General features: G+C 39.5%; 2 protein-coding genes across 2 annotated transcripts in view; one reads left to right on the plus strand and one right to left on the minus strand.

The window, feature by feature from the left end:
* LOC108553432 (arginine kinase) overlaps positions 1-22822 on the plus strand; it is a 49932-nt gene that overhangs the window by 5354 nt on the left and 21756 nt on the right. The window lies entirely within an intron of this gene.
* LOC108553433 (uncharacterized) lies at positions 11570-21352 on the minus strand. The gene is made up of 7 exons (XM_017908323.1): positions 21284-21352; positions 21047-21169; positions 18695-18757; positions 18557-18619; positions 18386-18427; positions 18196-18270; positions 11570-11644 (listed from the first exon to the last, which is right to left on the minus strand). The coding sequence occupies exons 1-7, from the start codon at positions 21350-21352 to the stop codon at positions 11570-11572; spliced, it is 510 nt and encodes a 169-aa protein (XP_017763812.1).

Raw genomic sequence — 22822 nt, forward strand, 5'->3', positions numbered from 1 at the left:
ATTAATATTCTAACAAATTCCTAGTACCCAACTATGAAATAAAAAAATATTTAAATCGGTTAAACAAAAAATATAAATATGTAAATAATCACATATATATTTATCAACATCTAATCACTGTTCAATTACGTTAATTACGTTAATTAATCCAAAAAATTTCCATTACTCTTTCACGAATTAAAAAAATATTTAAATCGCTCAAGTATAAATACATACGTATGCAAATAATTATATATGTATTTATCACGGTGAAATAACGTTAATTAATATTCTAACAAATTGTCAGTACCCAACTATGAAATAAAAAAATATTTAAATCGGTTAAACAAAAAATATAAATATGTAAATAATCACATATATATTTATCAACATCTAACCACTGTCGAATTTCCATTAATTAATAATTAACAATTGTTATTAATAACAGTTAATTTAATGATATTAATACTATTAATTATTAATAGTAATAAGATTAATAATAGTTAATTAATAATCCAAAAAATTCCCATTGCTCTTTCACGAATTAAAAAAATATCTAAATCGATCAAGCCCAAATATGTATTGTACATATGTATCACCTCCGAATCGCTATTGAATTACGTTGATTCGCGATCTGCCCTTATTAATGTCGTATTTACCATGACTATTCCTATCGATTCGATGAACCGCCAGCATCGATTTAATCATCGACGATTAACACGGTAATTCCACGATACTGCGAAACGGAACGGCAAGTTTGCATACCTCGCCGTTCGCCACGAGCTCGCCAAACCCTTGCAACTCGATGCTCCAAGATTATACCGCGTATCGATTGAAGCAAGAGAAACATTTTACCGGCCAAGAAGTCTTTACCCAACGTCGTCTATAAAGTAGATAAAAACGCAGAGGCAGCGTTCCGTTGCGGAAAGCCGCTCCTCGATGACGGCAAACACACTCGATGATGAAAGGAGAGTGCCTCGCGACTTCCTTCGTGGTAGCACAGGAACAGAGAACACGGAAACGACGGGGGACACAGGGCCGGCAGATCTTTAGCCGGAAGAAAGATTCCGTTTTTACGCGGCGGCCGAGCAAAATTTATGGCGGTTAATATAATAATCCCCGGCGAGTTTCGTACGGGAGTCTCAACTTGCCGAAAGACTCGGGGATATACAAAATTTCTTCCGCTCCGACTTATCCCCGGCCGAGCGGAATAATCTTCTTAGCCGATATCGCTTCGTATTTTTGCCCCGCCAGGGAAAACGAAAGAGTGGGCGCGTAGAAACGAAAACAAACGAACCTGGACGAGGAATAAAAAAGGGAGGAGGGCGGGGGGAGGGGAAGAGGGTGGAAAAAGGAAGAGAGAAAGGAGGAAGGAAACAATACCGGCGGGAAAAGAGCCGGCTGCCCTTCCGAACAAAGAGCGAGAGGGTAACAAGAGGAAGCGAACAAAGGGAGCGACAAACGCGATGAGAAGAAGAAACGAATCTGGAACTGGTGGGGAAGAGAAAGAAGAAGCTACGGGCCGTGGTGAACGAAGAAGAGTAAGAAGAAGACTTGGTAGCTGAAAAAGGAGAAGAAGAAACGAAGCTGAGCGTGGTAGTCGAAGAAGAAAACGATCCCGAAAGTGATGGATAAAAAGAGGACGTAAAATTTAAACGCGGCGAAGAAGAAGAAGGGAAAAGAAGCTAAACGTGGAAGACAGGAAAGAGAAAGAAGAAGAAGCTGAAGTTGATGGTGGAAAAAAGGAAAGTGGCGAAAGAAAAGGAGAAAGAAGATGAATCCGAAGGTGGCGAGGAAGGAAGACGAGGAAGAAGAAGCCCGAGCATCGGATGGACCGAATCCGTTCCGCGTCGTGTGTATGCGCGGATGCATATTATCGTTGGCCCCGATAGCCCGCGTGTTCGATCGGAACGAAAATACGTATGCACGTGTATATATTTTCTAGGCGAAGCGTCGAGGAGCCGGCCCCCATTCTTCCTGCCCGCCCGTATAAAACCGATACGCGTTTGCACGAAGTGACCAGCGTGTGTGCTTGGACCGATCGATTTTTCGGTATTTCCGTGTATCGATACCCTCCGGCCGGGCTGCCTCTGCCCCCTCCGCCCGCGGCGCCACCGACGCCCCCTTCCATCTGGCGGCCGCCCCGTTCGTCGTACTCTTCTTCCTCTTCTCCCCGCTAAGTGGATTATCATCGCGGGGATTTCGAGCGTCGGCCTTTGACGTAACGAGAACGACGACGGTGCCCGGAGTCGAAGGCAAGGCGCGCATGTCGATGCTCAAGGCAGCCAATGGACTGGTTGAAATATTAAACGGGAGCAAAGACCCTGTTCTCGTGCACCACGTAGCCGTGGTTCAATTTCTGCGCCGGAGGCGGTCGAACGACGGGCTACCAGGGTGCGGAGGAGGGTGTGGGGTCGGGGGGTGAAGGGGCTGAATGAAAATAGACGACGACACCGGGAGAACGACGAAGCGGCGGTGGGGGTTGGTGGCGACGGTGGTGGGATCGACGGGGGTGGCGGAGACGCAGGTGGTGGGGTTAGGGTGGTCGGGAGACGAGGGAGAAGGGATGCACCGGGCCGACGGTTAGGATTTCGATGGCACTAGCAGCGACATCTACATTTCGCGACTAGCTGCAGGGGTGCAAAAAGAAAGAAGCACCGACTGCGCCTGCGCGAGCCGTAAAATCTCGGCCCGCATTCACCCTATAACACGAGGAATCCCCGAGACCCTGTCTCGCGCCTCGCGGATGCTGTTGTGTTCGCTTTTCGCGTTTTCTGCCAACGATTAGTTTCGATCGGCTGGGATGAGGAGATCGTGTTTGCACGGATGATTAAGAAGATCGGACCAAGTGGTGGGTACCGGGGGACAGGGGCAGGGGACGTCTGTAGAGAACGAGGAGAATTAGTAGCATTGTGGAGCAACTGTAGTAGCTGTGTTAGGGGTAACCGCGATGGCAGCGGATAGGATAGGCGAAGAGATGGCGCGGTGGGGCAGGGGTTGAGGCACCGTGGACGATTTAAGGGGCTTGTTTTGGGGATGATTATGCGGTATTGAGGAAGTTTAGTGGAGTAGAAGGGGATGTTGTTTAACGGGTATAATAGGGTAGCCGTTGCAGTGTCGGTTTTATTAATGTAGTAAAGTATGTCGTTTGAAGTAACCGAGGGATTATTGTTGCCCTGGGCCTCGGGGAATGCCGCTGTATAATTGATATCGTAAGACCAGCTAATAACTGTATCAGTCTCATCAGTGATTTAGTAGGCACCGGTTAGAGACGATAGGTGTTCGTTCCCTGCGATTTCACCGATTTCCTAACGAATTACTATGGGGAATTTCGGGGATTCGGGGTAAGGAAGAATAATCTGTACCGCGAAACTTATACGGAGCCATCGATTTCCATGGTTTTATTGCCTTTATGATGGTTAAATCGAATGTAAGCTCGAGAAATTGGAGGAATATTCGACAAAAATCGGTGGTTGATACGACGTTAGGAGCGAGTCTTATCGACGATGAAAATTTATCGATGGATCTACGAATGAAAATTAAAATATCGTAGCTTGTATTAACCCTTTGCACTCGAGAGGTGACCCTCAGTCACCATTTCATAAAATTTGGCAAATCGATATTAATTAATATATCAAATTTAATGTAATGTAACGTAATGTAATGTAACAGTGTGCAAGGTATCGAAATCAAATAATTCTACAATTCTATTATTATACAATTCTTTACTTACTGCTCAAAAATGTATCGTCAGTTTTTTAATAGAGAATCTTTGATTTTCTGCTCTTCTTTAATCAAAAATCGTCGAGTGCAAATGGTTAATCCGTTTCGGAAATAGCTAGTATCGGAAATAAACGGAGGAAAATTTTGAAAATCAGAAATATCGACGATGACGAAGAAAATAATAAAATTATTTTTCACCAGGACACACGAGGTATTAGATTCGATAATTGAAAGGTTGCTGAAAAGTGATGCGAGTCGATAATTCCGAAAAAACAGTTTTATCACGTATTTCGCGTGGCATTCGTTTACGTATTATAATAAAATAAAATAATTTTTGGCAAAATTGTAAAAGATTTAACGGTTAAATTGTCGTAATTGCTTTTTTAAATGTACGATATATTTAAAATGCGGAACTTTGAATATTTTAATATTTTGGAACGAAGTATGTGACATAGGCTACTTTTATAATTATCGGTTCTTATGGCGGTATTCGTAATTCGTTCTTTATTAAATTCTCAAACTTTTTCGCATCTGAAATCGGGAATCTTTGGTAGGAGGCATTAACAATGCATGCGATGTAATTAGAAATTAACCGGAAACGCTCGAGCGTCTAGGATATTCAATAATACGATATATCAACACGCGTGATTGGCAATTGCGGTTGCTTCAAACACCTGTGTAAGATAGATCGACCACGATATACGTACATTAATACGCCACGAGGATAGGTACGCGGAAAATTACTCGGGGAACCGTGGGGTAACAAGAAACCGCTAAATGCGCACGACGCCATTAAGAATAGCGTTCCAGATATCGTGGAGCGAATCGAAGTATCTAAACTTCAGGAGACTATTTCGCGAAACTAAAATATATCTTGGACTCTTAAATTTAAGTTTTCTTTAAACGACTCGTGACCCATTTCTCGAAATATCGCGAAAATAAATCGAAAATGGAAAAGACTTCTTTGGGTATGAAATTCTATTTTCGATGGATTTCCCAAGGAATTTTTCAAATTCCACTGTTCTTTCGTAGCCTGTTTATCCCGTTTTCGGGAGAAGTTCGCGATTAAATTCGATATTCTTCTATTTTCTGTTCGCCTCTCTCTTTGAGACCGTGTTTCGATATTTTTCGTTCTTTGCTATTCGACTTTCTTCGTTCCGTGTATCTTATTTCGTTTAAGTCTGACCAACGAGAGGAAATCAATCCATCATACGCTGCAAACTAATCAAAAGATACCAAATATTTCGTTGATCGAAGAGTTCGCATCGTTCGTTTCTGTATTTATTTTCATTTAAATTTATATAAATTCAAACGCTTTAATACACTTCCTATACTTTATTCAAAAATAAAATTTCATTTGAAGAGTATCGTATCATCGATGATATGAGAGATATACAAATTTCGTTTTAGGGTCTTCAAACGGGATTCGTTACACATGATGGATTAATTTTACAAATAGACTCGAAGCTAAAAATAATTATTAATAATTATTATGGAAAGGTACCTTTTAAAATGGTTGTGGAGAACTGGAATGATGTTATGATTTATATATTTCTTCTGACTACCGGTCCGATAACTTTTAAAATATGAATTCCGTATAGGTATCGACAGAAATAGATGTATCGGCTCTATTTCGATCCTAAATCGATTCTCTTCTTAATTCTGTGAAACTGTAATACTTATATAGGAAATTCTTTCGACACATTGGAATCGATATTATAACAGTGTTCAACTTTTACCTGTTGTGTCCGATTAATGATGATATCTTATGGAGCGAAAACGAGCGCTAAACTTATAATTGCAAATGTTTTCACTCGTTTACTTAACTTAATATCTTAACGTCTTTAATATCTTAGCGTAGCTCTTAGCTTGGAATCATTTTCCAAAGATTTCTGTTTGAAAAACGATACCAATTACCAGGTCTCACCACGTGGAGGTGGCTACGCATCGAGACCCGACATGTGCCCTAGTGGCACAGCCTGCTGGCGTTATCTGTAGCAAAGATACCCTAATCTAACTTGGAGCGAAAGAAATTGAAGCAAAGCTACTGACACTGTATTAAATTTCGTGTCTTACAAAAAGGGTTTCAGGTCGGTATACTAAAACTGTACTGTCGCAACGCTAAGATATTTTATTTCAACAGACTCTGATGTTACTAAGTTCCCACAGAAATAGGGAATGAACGCGAGCAAATTAAAAATCGCGGCGCGCCCGAACGAGTTCGCGATTATTCGAAAGACCGACCAGCATACGCGAAGTACTCTCGTGTACAAGACAACTTCATGTCCAGCACCCTCCCGATCGGGCCTAGCTCAATTCTAGCCACTATCGACCTCGCCATGGCTTACTCGTCTTCCAAAGCAGCCGAACGAACCGACGAAACACCCAGAATCAACCCGAGGGTCCCTAGCGAGGCCTTGCAGCCGGTCACGCCGTTCCCCTGCCACATGGGGGAGAAACCAATTAAGGAATCATCCCATGGGGTCTGACCGTAGGTACGATATGCAATGTCCGACTGCAAGGCCCATACCCCAGTCGTGTGCACAGATTGGCACCCAGGACGACCAGGGCCGACAGACCCTCGTATTGATACCAGAGAACAATTTTGTTCTATTTGGTAAACGAGAAGGAATACAGAATAGATATATTCGCTCCAAGTTAGGTAGCTTACCTTTGTACAGATAACGCGCACATATGGGTCTTAACCTAGGAATCTATCTTAAGTATTTATAAATACTTAAATCTAAGCGCTCGCATCCCACGATGCCCTCCAGATTAAATCTGGAGAAGAAACCTAAAAAACTGAAAACAGAATATATTAGTATAAATATAAACCAGAAAAAAAATAGGAAGGAGGAAAGAAAATAGAAGTGAGACAAATAGAAACCGTAAAGGTTAACCAAATGGAAGGATCAATCCATCGATGAGACAGAAAGAACCCATCGATGAAATGAAACCGAATTGGAGATGATAAACCAACGATGAAAGAATCCAGAAATAAAAGGAAGAAGATTATGAAAGCAAACAAGAATGGGGGGTGATGTATAGGTGGAGTGGACAATGACCATCCACCTCCACCTCACCACCACCCCACCCTAATGCCACCTCCAACCACTCCTCCGACCCCCTTTTCGAAGTCTTAGAAGTTACCAGCAAAATGTCAAAACGACAAATGAACCCGAGTTCAAACCAACGAATTCAGATTATAAACCTGTAAAGGAGATATGTAGATTAGTCCTGGAAGAAAATTGATTAGTAAGGGGAACGATGAGGCATAAAAAACCAACGACGAAATAAAATAAAACGAGAAAATAAAACATAAAAAAAAACTATTAAAAATGACTTACTGAAGCCAGGGCTCCCACCTCTGACCCTCAGGAAGGTCATCAAGGCCCCCTGGTGATGGTCCGGAAGTGCCTGGTCCAGACCCCGAAGTGTCCCGTCCGAGGTCCACCCGGCCAAAGGAGCGATCAGTCGTGCGGTGCCCTTTATATATGACCATATGTGACCCCCCACCGGTTTCCGAAATCGGTCGAAAATTTCCGAAGTTTGTCGATTTCATTCGTAATTACTTTTCCTCTATAATATTCGATATTTTTTTAATTTTTTTCACTTGCATTATAAATATACTTCGCGAGCAATTTGTTATCAACAATATTAATTTGTTATTAACAAAAATTTAACAGTAACTATATTTCTGCACTACTTACATAACTATGCTTTCATAGTATAAATTCCCGTGATATATATTTAACAAAGCATAGTTATTACATCTCGAAGCTTAAAAAAATTGTGTTAATTAGTGGTTAATTAAAGGTCGTAAAAAATAATCAGTATACATGCACATAAAAAGTTACATATATTGCAGTTAATTATACGAAATTAGTAGTTCGGGGGTATAAAATTTACGTATAGAAGAATTTTATTACACAGATTATTATTTAATAATAATTTTTGAGTTTGTATAATTCGACTTTTAATGCGATTAATTTTTAATTAATTCAATTTCATGTAAATATTATTCATCGATCTCTACATATATCTTCCCTAGTTTTCATCCTTCGTAAGGAACGTATCGAGCATAACAATTCTCCAAAATTTTTTCCATAATCATACTTGCAATACTTTTTAACCCCCACTTCATACTCTTAAATAACGCAGCTTTATTTTCGTTCGAACGAATGATCGAACGAGACTCTGCGAAGACGCTCGATCCGGAAGCGATACAAGGGGATGAAGGGGGTGGTATACAGCTGCAGTCACCGATGTCTTTTTTCCGGTCACGTATCACGACGGTTTTTCAACTTGCTTATATGAAATACTTTCGTTCGGTTCTGCAAACAAAACGTAACACTGCAGATAAATTTCGCAAACAGGTATTTCATATTATCCGAGGACACGGTAATCTCGCCGGGAATGATAAATAATAGCTCGCGATAAAAGTTTAAACAACGATTTTACCTCGACCGGCACGGCTACTGCGTTTCATTTTCCTTTCCTTTTCTCTTGCCTTATTTCTTTTCCCTCTCGCTTTTATTTCCATCGTTACCGCGAATATTCACGTTCGATAGAGTAAATCGAGTTTCCCATTTTGATACGCGACTGTTCGACAGTCAAAAGGAGGTAATTAATATTTGCAGAAAAATTCGTTGAAAACCACGAATCGTAGGAGCTCGCGAAAAAGGATAAATCGAGTAGGCTGTCGAATATCCAGTTTCGTGGAAAACTTCTGACGATCTGCTGTCATCGGAAAATAGGTTGATTAGGATAATGAACGGTTTGAATTTTGCGGGAGATCCTCGAAGGTGGATCTCGCTGCTGCTCGATGGGAATGGTAGATTGTTTAAGAAGCAATGATTCCGTGAGTCGATTAACGGCTTCAATTTTATTAATATAATTAATTATTAGTGTCGTTATCAATCATGACTGCTGGTACTCGCGTTAATCTTCGAGACATTGCTCCTGCATGGCTTGGAGTAATAGGATGATACATACCCCATTAGAAATTTTATGATACACGTGACATTTTCTATCATATATATTACGCAAAGAAATAGAGGAAAATAAATAGTATTTTTATTTTTATTATCCCCTATTAACCATATGGTCTATATTTTATTTTTCCAACTTCAACTCGATTTAATTAGTTTCTAATAACAACTTATTATATTTTTCTTAGTATAATTAGGGTATTAATTTTTGGACTTCACATTGAATTAAAAAAATCCTAACCAGTTCTAATATTTTTCCCAGAATCAAAGAAAATTCTGATCACAAAGAGTTAACATTAATCCTACCACGACCTAAATAAACATTTTCAAAATCTTCATGAAAAATTCCGTATTCAAAGTTATCGTTTTTCTCTGATATCCGTGTGATTAATTTTTCAATATTTTTGTTTTCGCAGTTTTTGTTCAGAATCTTTTATTTCCCCATCTACAAGTCATTTGATTGGCCGTGGTAGGTTTAGTGTCAATGAAAATACCCTTTTCATAACTCCACGAAGATTGTCACGATGGTCACAACTTTTTCTCACTTGAGTCACCATTGATTCTTCTTTCCCCAAAAATTACCCCAAAAATCGAAATCCACCCTCCTCCTTTTTTTATCAGTAAAATTACCAACCCTGGTTCACAATTCTCCTACCCATAGTCATCAACGTTGTGTTCTCAATTCCAAAGTTTCTTCTGAAAGTGAGAATAATAGAAATAAAATTTAGGAAGCTCGATAAGATCATAGACGCGGCCGACTGGTCGGATTTTTAATCGATTTTTCTCCTTGATCGTGCCACTGCACGCATAACAATTCCTCTTCTCCGCTTCTCTGGTTTTTAATGTACGGCGACGACCGGTCAGATTTTTAATCGATTTTTCTCCTTAATCTTGTCACCACACTTTTCCCCCCAAAATTACCCCAAAAATCGAAATCCACCTTCCTTCTTTCTTACTCACAGCGTGACATAAAACTAAATATTATCAATAAAATTGCTAACCCTGGTTCACAATTCTCCTACCCATAGTCACCAACGTTGTGTTCTCAATTCCAAAGGTTCCTCTGAAAGTGAGAATAATAGAAATAAAATTTAGGAAGCTTAGTAAGATTATCACGCGACGACCGGTCGGATTTTTAACCGATTTTTCTCCTTGATCGTGCCACTGCACGCATAACAATTCCTCTTCTCCGTGTCGCTGGTTATTAATGTTTACGGCAGGGTGGCCAAAATTGTGGCTCGAGTACGAGGGTGCAGGAGGGTGTTGGTGGGTGCAGGAGGTTGGCTGCGTATTATTTGAATTCAGTTCGACCAGATTATTCGGTTTGATTAATCAACAACGCACAACGACGGTGTGTCTCAAAAGATAGCCGGGGCCGAGGAGTTATGCACACAGGGACAGCGATGAGTTATTGCTGTCGCGTTACCGTGGCCTGTTGTCCCATTGTTTCTATTATTACATACGTCAAACGCGCGAATGAATTATGCACGCCGGTGAACGCAGAAGTTGATTCGCCGGGCTAACGATGTTCCTTGCTTGTGTATTACAGATCAAAGTTTCCACTGTGTTCGCGTTTCGAGTTCCCTGTTCGAGGAAGCGAGGTGTTGTATACCTACAGATTTATATCTAATCTTTTGTAAACGCCGTCGCCTCCGCAACAGCAGGTATACAGTCCTCCCTTACAATTAGTTTTAGACCTTTGTTACCCTTCACCCTTGCCCTTTGCACGGTATTCCTTTCCCAGGTCCTCCCACGTCATTCTTAGTTCCTGCATTATGTATCTAGGGATTATCCTCATTTAAATCCACCGTGGATAATGGTTTAGAAATTCGAGAAGGAACGACGCTTTTTTAATAACAATCGCGGTTTTATTTTAATTGAAATATTATACTCATTCGCACAAACGCTCTCGCTCACTCTCTCGCTTTCTTTATTCTTTTTCATTCTAATTCTTAAGTTTTAAGGACATATGTAAATTTTCACTGTTATAGATAGTTCTTCCAGTCGATCCTCTTGCACATACTATTCATGATCTTCTGTATAATGTCTTTATACGAAGATACTTTCGTCCTTCTGCACGCACTCTCTGATATTAGCCTAACAGGCCTAAGTAAGCCTAAATAGCCCAGATATTAACTCGGACTGAACCCGAGGCTGTCATTTGTTGACACTTATTTTCATGGAACGATCTAAGGGTTCCCATACATTCCCTCTTTTATAACTATATTCCAAATACTCTTCACATTCTCTCAGAATCCATCAGAAATTTCGTTAAATTCGGAAAAAATTAATGGGAAAAAGAAATCGGGGACGGTGAGAGAATTTTAGAGAGATTGTGGGAAAATAGGGAATATTTGGGAATATTCCGATATTTTAGAATAATAGAATAGAGAGAAGATGATCTAAGAATGGTCAATATTATATTTTGATCAGAATATGGTATCGATATCTAAATAAATTTCCATTTTGGAAAAATACATTAAATGGAATTTATAGCGATAGGGAAGATGAGTAAGTGATTTAGGAACCTACAAATATTTTTAGTATTCCGGATTTAGAAAGGGTATGTCGAATATAATTTAAAAGAAGGGTTAAAGGAAATTCCGATATTTTTATTGGTGAAATAAAAAATAGCGTGAAAATACTCGGACGTATGCACAGGAACCGGCAATTTTGGCAGTCCCGTATTCGTGTTCAGTGTACATAAAAGAATGGTGTACAGATATCCGAACCTAGCAGGGGGTTGTAAAATCACCCCTTCGTGGCGAGCAGACGCAAAGTCGTGGCGCGTCTGCGCGTAATAAGTCGATGCAATTTGTACGTTCTTTATTGGACGCATTTGTATTTGGTTAATTACATTGTTACACCGACGGCCATTACTTCGACGCGGCCGAGTTAATGGCACGATAATACACTTTTGGTAACCGGCTCCGCCGCCATTCAGTCTGCGCCTGGAACATGCACGCGCGAATTTCTCTGAACGGGAGCATTCCCTTTCAAACGATGGCTACGAGGGTAAACGAATTTTTACCCGCCTTGCCATATATTTTTTCCTTTTTTCACATTCTTTCTCCTTTTTTCCCCCTTTTCAGCTAGGAAGAATAATGAGATTTTTACGATCTTTTTAGCGCGGAATTTCTTTCAATTAGCACTTCGAGCTCGAATTTGGGACCTTCGATTACGAAATTCGAATAGCAGATTTTGCCAACCATTAAAAATTATCTCGTTCAAATTATTTCTTGGGGATTACTAATTAACGTAGCCTTAGAAATTCAATGTTAAATTACAGTAGCGTGTATTAAATGATACTAGTAATAATTCTAGTGATATATGGTGATTTTGGACACAGAGAGTAGTAATGGAAATTTTGCAAAGTACTATTATTGCTTGCTTTTTTTCTCATTATCATTTATCATTACCGATTTCTCGTCTAGAAGTTAATAATATCGAAAATTTCGACGAGGGTGAAGGGGTTTATAAAATAAAATTCACTCCTTTCTCAGGCTTTCTCTATAATTAGCTTCTAATTATATCCTCTTGCAAAATGATCTCGCGGATTTACGCGAGGAAAGGATAAAAGTTTCGAGATTTCACGTTTCATTCGTTGGAAATAAATTTAGAACGTGAAATACAAACGAGAAAAGACTAATACTTCTTGTCAATACTGCCTGCAATTCAATTATATTTCTTGGAAATATTTTTTCCAACAACTTTCCCTAACTTTCTTGCCGTCTATGCTCTACATTCGCTACCTCGTTAGCGTCAGTTTACATCTTGTTATTGAAATTTATTTACAACCTAACTAACGCGAAAATATCGACGACAACTCTAAGTCCGACGAGCTCCTCGATATCTTCTCTATTTCTCTTTCCTTTCTACAATTTCCAGCTTTCTCATTGACCACTTTGTTAGGGCTTCTTTACATCTTGTTATTCCAGTTTCATAACAAACCCAACTAACGCGAAAGTGGTATCAGTGGTACAAAAGTCCAGCGAACTTCTCGATATTCTTCCTACCCTTCACCCTCCGCACTTCGCATTAATTATTAACTCGTTTACATTTCGCTGCTCTGGATCTTCCAGAAATCGGACCGACGAGGACAGAGCCGAATCAGATTAATTGAAAAAGGAAAGAGGAAAAATATAGGACAAGATTATACGAATTATACGAATAAATCCGATACACACCCCAAATGTATTTTTTCCAATTATCAAAATTCCTTAAATTTGAAGAACAGTAAAATTGAATTGGCATCGGGTTCTTTTATTTTCACAATTAAACAGCTAATTTTAACGACAAAGTTTGTTTTAGATATAAAAGGTTGAGCATTAAGCAAGTTCTCTGGCAGTGAAATTAACCCTCTGCACTCTACTAACGCCATCTAGACGGTGTTGATAATATGCAAATTTTAATTTACTTCCATTTTCGAGAAAGGGTGTGCTGGAGATTTTGCTATAGTCGTACTTCAAAATTTTTCAAACGCAATGTATTTAAAAAAATATCTTCAAAAAGCGAAATTAATCATTCTTATCTGCGAATGGCCCCAATAAAAGTCTATTATTCATATAAATATAGTACACAGTAGATTTATCATTAGGGTGTAATTATGCCATACTCGTGTACTATATTTATTCGTTAAAAAATACACGTTTCATTGCTAATCGAGGTGAAATTGATCACTTTCACCTGCGAATTGAATACCGCGTAAATGAACGTAAAATGAAATTCGACGCGTCTGGTGAAAGATAAAATCCCCAGTCACTAGTCGAAAATCCCTATCGTCTTATGAAACGTAATTATAAACGCAAGATCGTGTCCCATCGTCTGCCTCGTGTTAGCTGTTGTCTGGCGTGGACAGAAAAGTTTCCAGACACTTTTAACGCCCGCCGGCGAGATATACTTCAAGTTCGCGCGATGTATATCTGCAGCCGCGCGAATTTCCGCGAGTTCGTCCTAATTAACAAGATGAAAATCGCTCTCGTCCCTTTCGGTCGTGGCCCGCCACGGGTCCCAGCATTTAATCGTTTTAATCTAATTTTCAGAAGCACGGGCTTGCTCGTACGCCCCGCGTATTATCGCGCCGCGAAATCTCGCTTTTTCCACCCCCGGCAACCCTCGGCTGGCGTTCGTTTCTTGCGACGAATTCCGTTCAACGTGCCACCACGCCGAGGTTGAATAGCGAGTTAAGTTGTCACGCGAACCGCTGAATGAACATCATACGTCTTATCTGCGTGATATATTCTGTCTATTAGCGTGGCCATCGCGTTGTTAAAAATGCGATGAAAAGCCTCCAGGATGAGCTGATGTAATTTCGGGGTGGATACCATTGCGAGAAGGATCACAGGGTGAACGAGGATCGTCTTGGGGAAGGTTAGGTATCCACTCGTGACGGTCGCAGGAGATTTTCTTGGATCAAATGCTAATTTTGTCTTTTAGGCTTTGGAACTTTTTTTTCTTCCCTTTTACTCCGTTAATCCGTTTATAGAAGATCTAATTTTAATTCCGAGGAATAATTAACTAATAAAAATCGAGGTTATTCGTTTCGCATGAAACCGAGATCGCGTATATTGTATAACGGGAAGCACGTAGGTAAAAATGTAAAAATTTAATTTCCTATATTTCTAGGGCCTTGGGGGAAGAAGAATGTATTGGTGAATTCGAAAAATTATGTGGGAGCATTTTTAAATACCCAGCAAATATGTTATAGTTTAGTTATAATGATTGGTTTAATTTGCTGAATCAGATCTTCGATGTTAGGCTGATTTTGCAGAATTTATAAATACTTTAAATAATTTGTGAGTAGAAATATTTCGATATTAAATTTCACGAGTCAGAATAAAATTCTCAGGAGTTCTTTAAAGTCCGAGGAGATTCTATTCATCCTGAGAACAATTTATAATTGTCCAACTAGAAATCCTTGTTTAGGGTACAGTAAAGGACTCCTTTACACGTCCAGCGAGAAAAATGTTCTCCGGAAGGTGCGGAAAAAAAGGTCCTTTTGTCCAAACCGTAAGGACTGGTCCCCACTCTACCCTTAACGGCTATGTCAATTTCTTAAATTAACTACACCCGACTACCTAGCAAATAAAAACTATCTCGTTTATCAGCAGGGCTATGTCCCAATGGTAATAAATCGACTCGCAGAGAGTCGATCTCGATCTCGATCCCAATTAAACGTCGCGAAGTGCAAACTCTTTAAACTCCACAAAGTTCCTGGAATCAAGAGAAAATTCTTAAAGACCCAGCGAAGAAATTCTCTCTTTAAAGTCCAACAGGAAAATTCTCCTATTTAACTCTGCCTTATACACCTTGTTCACTTTCAGCTGTATCCTCGAAATTTAAATCACTGCAAAATCGTATCTACTCTTCGATGCAGGTGGCCTTATAAATATTCCAATATTCCCGAAGCATCCTCTGCTAACTTAATCAACCCTGGTTACTAAATACTAGAAAATCCCTAGACGAACGATTCGAGATAATTCGAGTAACGGGTTAATTCGTCTTTCCAAGTTAACGACTTAAGAAATACGCCATTTACAAGCCTCTCACCTACAATCGCAGTGTTTTCTTTGCTCCTTAGGATTTATCAGCGATTTCCTCGAGTTAAATGCCACGTTCGGCCATTTAATGGAAAAAACACATCGTAAATGAAACTCGCGGCAGTGAAAGTTCAAGATAGAGGTTGAAAGGCGAGCTTCATTTTATTTCGACCCTGTTCAGCAACTCACTGGAGCTTCGAGATTGCAAGCTCCACTACGCGATGATCCACGATGATATTTAACACCCTGGTCTTGACTATACTAAACCTAACCAGACTTAGCTGAAATCGAGTGATTCTATGTTTGATTTCTGTTTCTTGGTGTATTTTGTGTATCTAGATACATGTTTCTCTTTTGTTGGTCTTGCGTCATAGAGGAATGAATTGTGAAACTGGAGAAGGATATAATGCTTCAACTGATAGCTGCTTAAGGGATCGGTAGATTATGGGAAGCTTGGTAGTGGTCTATCCGTCTAGTCTCTGTCATGTCTGAGTACAATCGAACGGATCAGGGCGAGAAGCCCTAACTATTGCCGTCAGTGCACATGATTATTGCGAGTCTAGCGTCCAGATTCATCAACGTAATGCTTGACTACGAAGATATGTTAGAACTCAGAGTGCAGCGGAATAGGTAGGAAAATGAGCGAGTGAGGAATTTTGGGTGAACGTGACAAAACGAATGAGAAAGGTTGAGAATCAGAATGAAAGGGAATGAAAGCGTGAGGGTATATAGGGTGCGAAAGAAGTGTACATAAGGGTAGTTCTTGAGTGAGAGTCCTGAGAGCAAGAGAGTCAGTTCAGTTAGAGTCCTGGGGTTGTCTCGAAGTCGAGTAGAGCCTAGTAAGAGGTCTGAGTGGAGTAGAGTCTACTGACAGTTCAAGTTGGAGTCTGTGATATCTTTTATTCTACATCAAACTGTTATTGTTACTAAACAAACGTCATTACTTCCTGTCCTTCTAAACCTTTATTCACCAGGGATTTAATAAGCATAATCCCTATACAATGTACATAACAATTGTGTACTTACCCCAACGTTTTGTCAACGACAATATCGTACGAGACTCGTGGTAAGGAAATCGGGTCGAACACGAGTATCACGAGTGAGATACATGATTTGCAGACAGAGTCCAAGATAAACAACATAGGTCAGGCTCGTGGTTCATTTTCGTCGATCTTCTACCTCGGTTACGTGTTATTTTCGAAATGGTTTCACATGTGACCGACTTTGCTGTTGATTATGGTACGACTATCGGTGCTGAAATCGTAGAGCAAGGGTTTAGGCGAATTCAGGCGAAAGCATCTCATCATGATCGTGCAAATTCAAACAAAACCATCAGTGCCATCAGTGATCGGTCCGTCATCGGTCTACGTTCAACATTCTCGAACTAGGAACGATATTTCCTGTGTTCAAACACGATCCAACATCGCGGCCATCAAAACAGTGTTCTGGATAACGTCTGATGGTGTTTGAGCCGTAACGCTATGCAGAGGAGAGAGCTATATCCGTCTTCGTTTCACCAATGCGTTTGTCGGAGACGGGACGTGTCTGAAGGGATAATGTAAACTGCCCTTAACACGTGGCAGGCTACGTGCTTCGACACTGTCAGTGGCTTCGACACTTTGACTTCAACCCTCGGAAGCGGCGGCGATATCCAACGCGAAGTTCGGAGTTTCGACAGAGCGTCGGGGTGCTTATAAAAGCACGATAAATGGAATTTCAGAAACCAACGCGGCTTAATAATTACCCTTCCTGCCGATGTAACAGGGATGCCCTTTTTAACAATTCCACCAGCAACATTTTTAACGCGTTTTTTAAGCCTCAAATTCGAGGGGAAAAATTGCGTTGGTAAATTTAATCGGAGAATATTTGCACTCCTGAGGGATATTTGACGCTTTGGTCTTCCCTTGTATCTATCTTGCTCGAATAATACGGCAAGAGATATCTTTGTCTGCCTGATGAAGGTTTTACCTACGCCCACTACCGTGCCATACTGATGACCCGCGTGGATGTTTTAGTATGCATATTCATTAGCGAAAATATTGTAGGAGGAAGACTTTGTGTCAAATATTTATTTTTCGCCAGATGAATTCTTTTATTTTCGAAGAAAATTGTTGTCGACTGTACGAGAGCAATTTTTCAATTGTCTTCAGTTAATAGAGGAAGTTTGGTGGAGAGACTGTTGGTTTATTTGCGATTTGTCAGTTTAATTGGCAGCAATAATAGTACTCAGGCGATAGAAAAATTGTTGAACGTTGGAAAATGATGGAAATGAATGTTTCCTGTTCCATTCAGCTCTAAGTTATTCGTTATTAAGAAGATAGGTTATTTCACACTTTCGAGTAGCAGGGTGAATGAATATTGGACTACTTTGAAGTAATGAAACCATGAATCTCTCATGCAACTAACAATGTGCACGTACACGAAGAATGGATAGCTAGAGTTCCATCCTATTCTTTGAATTGTTAATATAAATCCTGGGTAGATTCGAATTTCGTAACGAAATCATATCGAAGATTTAACACGAGGTCACTAAAAACGTTTCAACCCATTCAAATTTTCTTAACTTTTCGTCATTTCCTCTCAAAAATAATTAATTACTCTCGCTATTTTTATCGAAGATCTAATTAATTAATTCAACGCGTCTCTTTTATTTCATCACGTATCTTTAAAATAATTATTTGTTATTAGAAAATAGATAAAAATAATAAAACTCTCGAATGAATATTCATTATAAAATCAACGAAAGGTTTGAAATTTCCCAAAATTTGTGGCCAAGAGTGTAAATAAATTATAGAGGCGTAATAATTAACAATTTTTTCCATTCTGGAAGATATTCTAGCCATAAGTTCGGTTCTAATCATAGACTCGCTAATTCAAATATTACATTTGGCGAGGTAAAAAAGGAGAAGGAGGAAGGAAAACACGAAAGTCAGTGGAACCTTGGTGAATTTTGCGCATCTTACCTCAGGCTTTAACAGCTTGTTGATGCAGTTGATTCTGCTGCTCAGAATCTCCAGCTCGAGACGTTCCTTACAGAGCTGTCGAAACACACACACACACACAGAGGGAGAGAGATAGAGAGAGAGAGAGAGAGCTTAAGTCGCGTAACTTTACCGTAAAGGGAGTGAAATTTATTCGAGAAACGCAACCCACCATTTTCTTCGTCTTCTCCTGGAACACGTCGGTCTGCTGCAGCTGGAAATCAGAAAGCAATTTACCATTTACCGTAACCGTATTGTTGCCGTCCGGGACCACGGAGCTATCCCGAGGCAAAACAACGAAATGCACTTTCGGCAAGGTACACCGGACTGGAAACGAACTTACGTGCTTATGAATACAATTGTAGATCGGCCTGATGTCCGCCACGCTTTTCTTCCGTGGAATTTTCTGCAAATTAAACGCGATTAATGATCACCAGCCGCGAGACTAACTCGAGGAATTATCCAGGTGTCCACTGGGTACCTTCTCTGCCTCCTTCTGCAGCTCCTCGAACTTCTTCTGCTGAGAGATCGTCGCTTTTGCACTCTACCATCGATTAATGAAAATTACAGAAAATTAGTCAAGATTAAAGAAAATTAAGGAAAAGCAGTGAAATTTAAAGCAATTTAGAGAAAATTGGTGGAAATTAATAAAAATGAATAATTGGCTGATTTTTGCTGTATCATAGGTCACTAGATGCTTTCGCGTCATACTATACAGGGTGTTCACGTTATTACTAGTCAGCAATTTTTTCGAAAACTATTAATAAATTATATAATTAGAAAAAAATGTTTTATAGTTTTTTATGATCAATAGAATAGTGTATATCAATTGTGCAAAGTGTACAAAGTGTGCAAACACACGTGGATTGAATTTAGTAATAAGTAACGAATAATTAGGTGTTTCTGAATGTACTATCACGCGGTGAAGGAAAGACCTCGAAATAAAATTTCTTAGTCATCGATAATGGTTAAAAATCTCGAATCATAGAAAATTCGTTACAGAGAAAATTTGGAGAAAAATTTTCCATGTGTCGATGAGTTTCTAACAGCCTAATAATTTAGAAAGCGTAGAACACAAATCAATTTCCCGAAAGTCTATGTCGACAGGCTACTTTAAAAGCGAAGAACATGCCGAATCGGATGGGAAACGGGATAAATAAAATGGCTGGCAACTTCGTGCTTGATCAAATTAACCTTTCTCACCGTTCATTTAACCGATAAAAACTTTCGATCTTGCGCTAATCAGAACGGCATGGGAGGAAACGAGGAAAGCGAAGAGAGGAGAGAAGCGATGCAAACGGAAGAATGGTAATTGCCAGACATGTTATCGGTGATACTTACGCGTCTAAATCAGATTAATTATCTAAATTCGATATTACGCTACCTGTTCGACGAAACGATCAATTCCACGAAATAAAAGGCAGAAATTTATTTGAACGATAAAGGAAGTTGAGTATCGATCAATTGCTTTGGTGATGAAATTTTAAGGAGTTCGAAAACTAGAGTTAATCACTTTGACCTGAGCATGAATCAATTGACGAGCACGATTCTAGGCTAACGAAGCATTAAATCGCGAAGTAACCTGCGAGACGCGTTGTTATAAAATGCGATTTTAATTCGTTTATTACTCTTGCTCCTTTTTCTTCCTTCTTCCAATGTTTTCTCCGTTTGAGAAACGAACATTTAATATTTGATGGTGTTGGGATGGAGAGAATGGTCGTAGAGATTTATTAACCCCTTGCACTCGACGAATTTTTGGCTAAAGAACAGTAGGAGTTCGAAGATTTTCTGCTATAAAGTTGACGATATTTCTTTGAGCAGTGAATAAGAAATAGTATAGCAATTGACACGTAGAATTATTTGATTTCCATACCTCGCACATCGTTACATTATCTTAAATTTGATATATTAATTAACATTGGTCTTCGAAATTTTATCAAATGGCGAATGAAGGGTGCCTCTCGAGTGTAAAGGGTTAAAGAAATGATTATGTAGGAAAGGAGTAATAGAATGAATAATTAGCTTATTCTAGCTTATTTTTTCTTATTATTTTATTTTTATTTTATTTCATTTGTAATTCAAAATTGACGATCGTGTGTGAGACAATCCAACTGATATTATCGATCGGTATTGAGAAAATGATTATAGGAATGATATGAGAAATGAGGGACATCGAGATGATTGAAATTTATTCAGTACTCGATCATAAAACTTTAATTAATTTTTCTTGGTTCTATAGAACAGTGACTAACATACAAATTTAGGGTCTCGATGATCAAATAATAGGTTATGATAGCAATATTCATTTCGTGTATTTTATGTCAGGCATATACTTACTGATAAAAGTTAAGAAACATAGTGATCATTTGGTAATTTCGGTATATTTTCTATCTTCTATTCTAAGATACATAAATTGAAACTAAAAATAGCATAATAAGATAACATACTATACTTACCTCAACATCCTATTTTTCACTTTTAGTTTCAACATATGTATCTTAGAAGATAAAGAATATACTGAAATTGTATAATAATATAACGATTGCATTGTTTCTTAACTTCTGTCATGAGAAATTCCTCTATCATGCTTTAATGATAAAACGTAATAGCAATTTTATATCTATCCCCACTAATATTCCAATCTACCTGGATACGCTAATAACCACGAAATCAGGAATACTTTTGAAAATACCTCGGAAGACGCAAGATACTTTGGCAAGCTGCACACACGATCTCCACGCGAAGTAGTTTCGTATCACTCGCACTCCAGTCAAATTGCTCGCCAGATAAGAAAATGGAAAACAACCCTCGTGGCAAGAACTAGCAGACTCACCACGAGTGACCAGACAACGATGACCATCAGCATGATCCAGGTAACGAACGTAACGATCCCGCAATGCGGACCCATGTTAAGCATGTGCCTGAGCTTAGCATCCGTCAGCAGATACTGATACAGCTGCAACGAGAAAAAGCGAGTTTCCATCCGAACGACTGCACATCCTCGAAACGCATCGGTGCAATCTCTTATCCAGCAACTGGACAAGCGATAGACACGGGATTTTCTACGAACCAGCCATCGCGGACCGAAACTGTTGAACCCCTGGTACCTCTGGTACCTCTGTAACTTGGCGATGTCCATGACGTCGAGTGTTGGTCCCGCGAAGCCGATAATTCGTCGTGGTTGTCACGGGCATCACGCGAATTTGGACCTCGCCACGGGAGTCGAAAAAAGAACTGACAGCTTTGTCGGATCGTTTGACAGAAAATGGCCGACCATCGCCCATTGTTCTTCCCCGTTTCGATATATGTCTATCGATCGATCGCGGCCAACGATAGCGGTAAACATCGACGAGACAAATTGATGCGGCATATTCAAACAACGTGACGATAATCCGGGAAGAACGAACCCTCGTAACGACGTTATCTCTTTCAACGATCTGGCTTCCGGCCGGCCGATTCCATGGATCCGTTCACCTGTTCCTCTACGCGTATTTGCACGGACGTGGTGGATGGGAGGGCAGGCTGGATCCCGTGTTCCTTTGCAATAATCGCGGCAGGCTTATTTAATTTTTCCACCGGTACTGTTTGCGGTTCGATCGCGGCCGACGAAATGAAGGAGAAGTTGGGGGCGCTTGGGTCTCGTTGGTTTTTATCGTTAGCCGCCTACACCGGCGGATTCCTTCGATTTAATAATGAGTTTGATTGTGTTTGCTCTTTCTTGTTGTTCCTTCTAATGGATTTAAGTGCTTTCGGAATGTCTCGCGTGAAAATAGCTGATCCTCGAGGATATCCTCGCTTTGGCGGCGGGCTTCGGGGTGGTTATTGTTTTGCGAGAGATTAAGGTTAGAAAAGTTTTCAGTCTTCTTTTTCGTGGCTACGAGAGGCTTTGATGTTGTTCTTACTGTGAAAATTTTATTTTCCCTGGTAATAAAAATGGAAAGTGTTTTTTTGACGTATTTGGAACACAGGCTTGTGTTTTCCTACTTCGCTGTGAGAAGTTAGGTTTCTGTTTGAATAGTTTGGCGTTAATATTCTAGTAAATACTTGGAAATATTATTTCGAATATTCTAAAGCGTGCTTTGGTTCTTTAAAAGGCAAATAATCGACACAAACGGGTTTCTATTAATTCTGTTACTCTATTATTTTATTATTCTATTATTCTCGTATTTTAAAATACCATTTCAAGCAGTATGAAATATTCGAGTTTTCAGAAAAATGCAAATAGTCGACTCGATATCTAAATCTACCGCCGTTAGGTTTATTAATTACCATCGTAGTGTAATTCTAAGTATCATGCAGTGTATCTTCAAGAATAGAAAATACTTAAATTAGGTCCTAAATTTTCTGTATTCATTTTTAACAATTATATTGTATTACTATTGTCCCAGTACCCTAAATACTAGGTATCTCGAGGATTCAAAAACATTTAATTTGTCAAAATTATCAAACATTCAATTTAGACACCAAATTTACTATACTCCTGTTTTTCAATTCCAATGTTACTCCATTATTAATATAGAACCCTATACTATCCAAGCATCCCAAAATATTTTCGATAAAACCAGAAACTCCCTTCATATCCCAATTTTCCCTACTCTTTACCCTCACT

Source organism: Eufriesea mexicana, unplaced genomic scaffold (genome assembly GCF_001483705.2).
Source record: "Eufriesea mexicana isolate 0111107269 unplaced genomic scaffold, ASM148370v2 scaffold10389, whole genome shotgun sequence".
Taxonomy (NCBI): Eukaryota; Metazoa; Arthropoda; class Insecta; order Hymenoptera; family Apidae; genus Eufriesea; species Eufriesea mexicana.

Bases quoted from the DNA above. Each gene is read 5' to 3' on its own strand.
- LOC108553433 (XM_017908323.1), bottom strand. From the start codon at position 21,352: ATGGACATCGCCAAGTTACAGAGGTACCAGAGGTACCAGGGGTTCAAC. The intron at 18,758-21,046 runs GTGAGTCTGCTA...AATCGATGGTAG, and splicing joins TCGTTGTCTGGTCACTCGTG to AGTGCAAAAGCGACGATCTC. The intron at 18,620-18,694 runs GTACCCAGTGGA...TTTAATTTGCAG, and splicing joins TGCAGAAGGAGGCAGAGAAG to AAAATTCCACGGAAGAAAAG.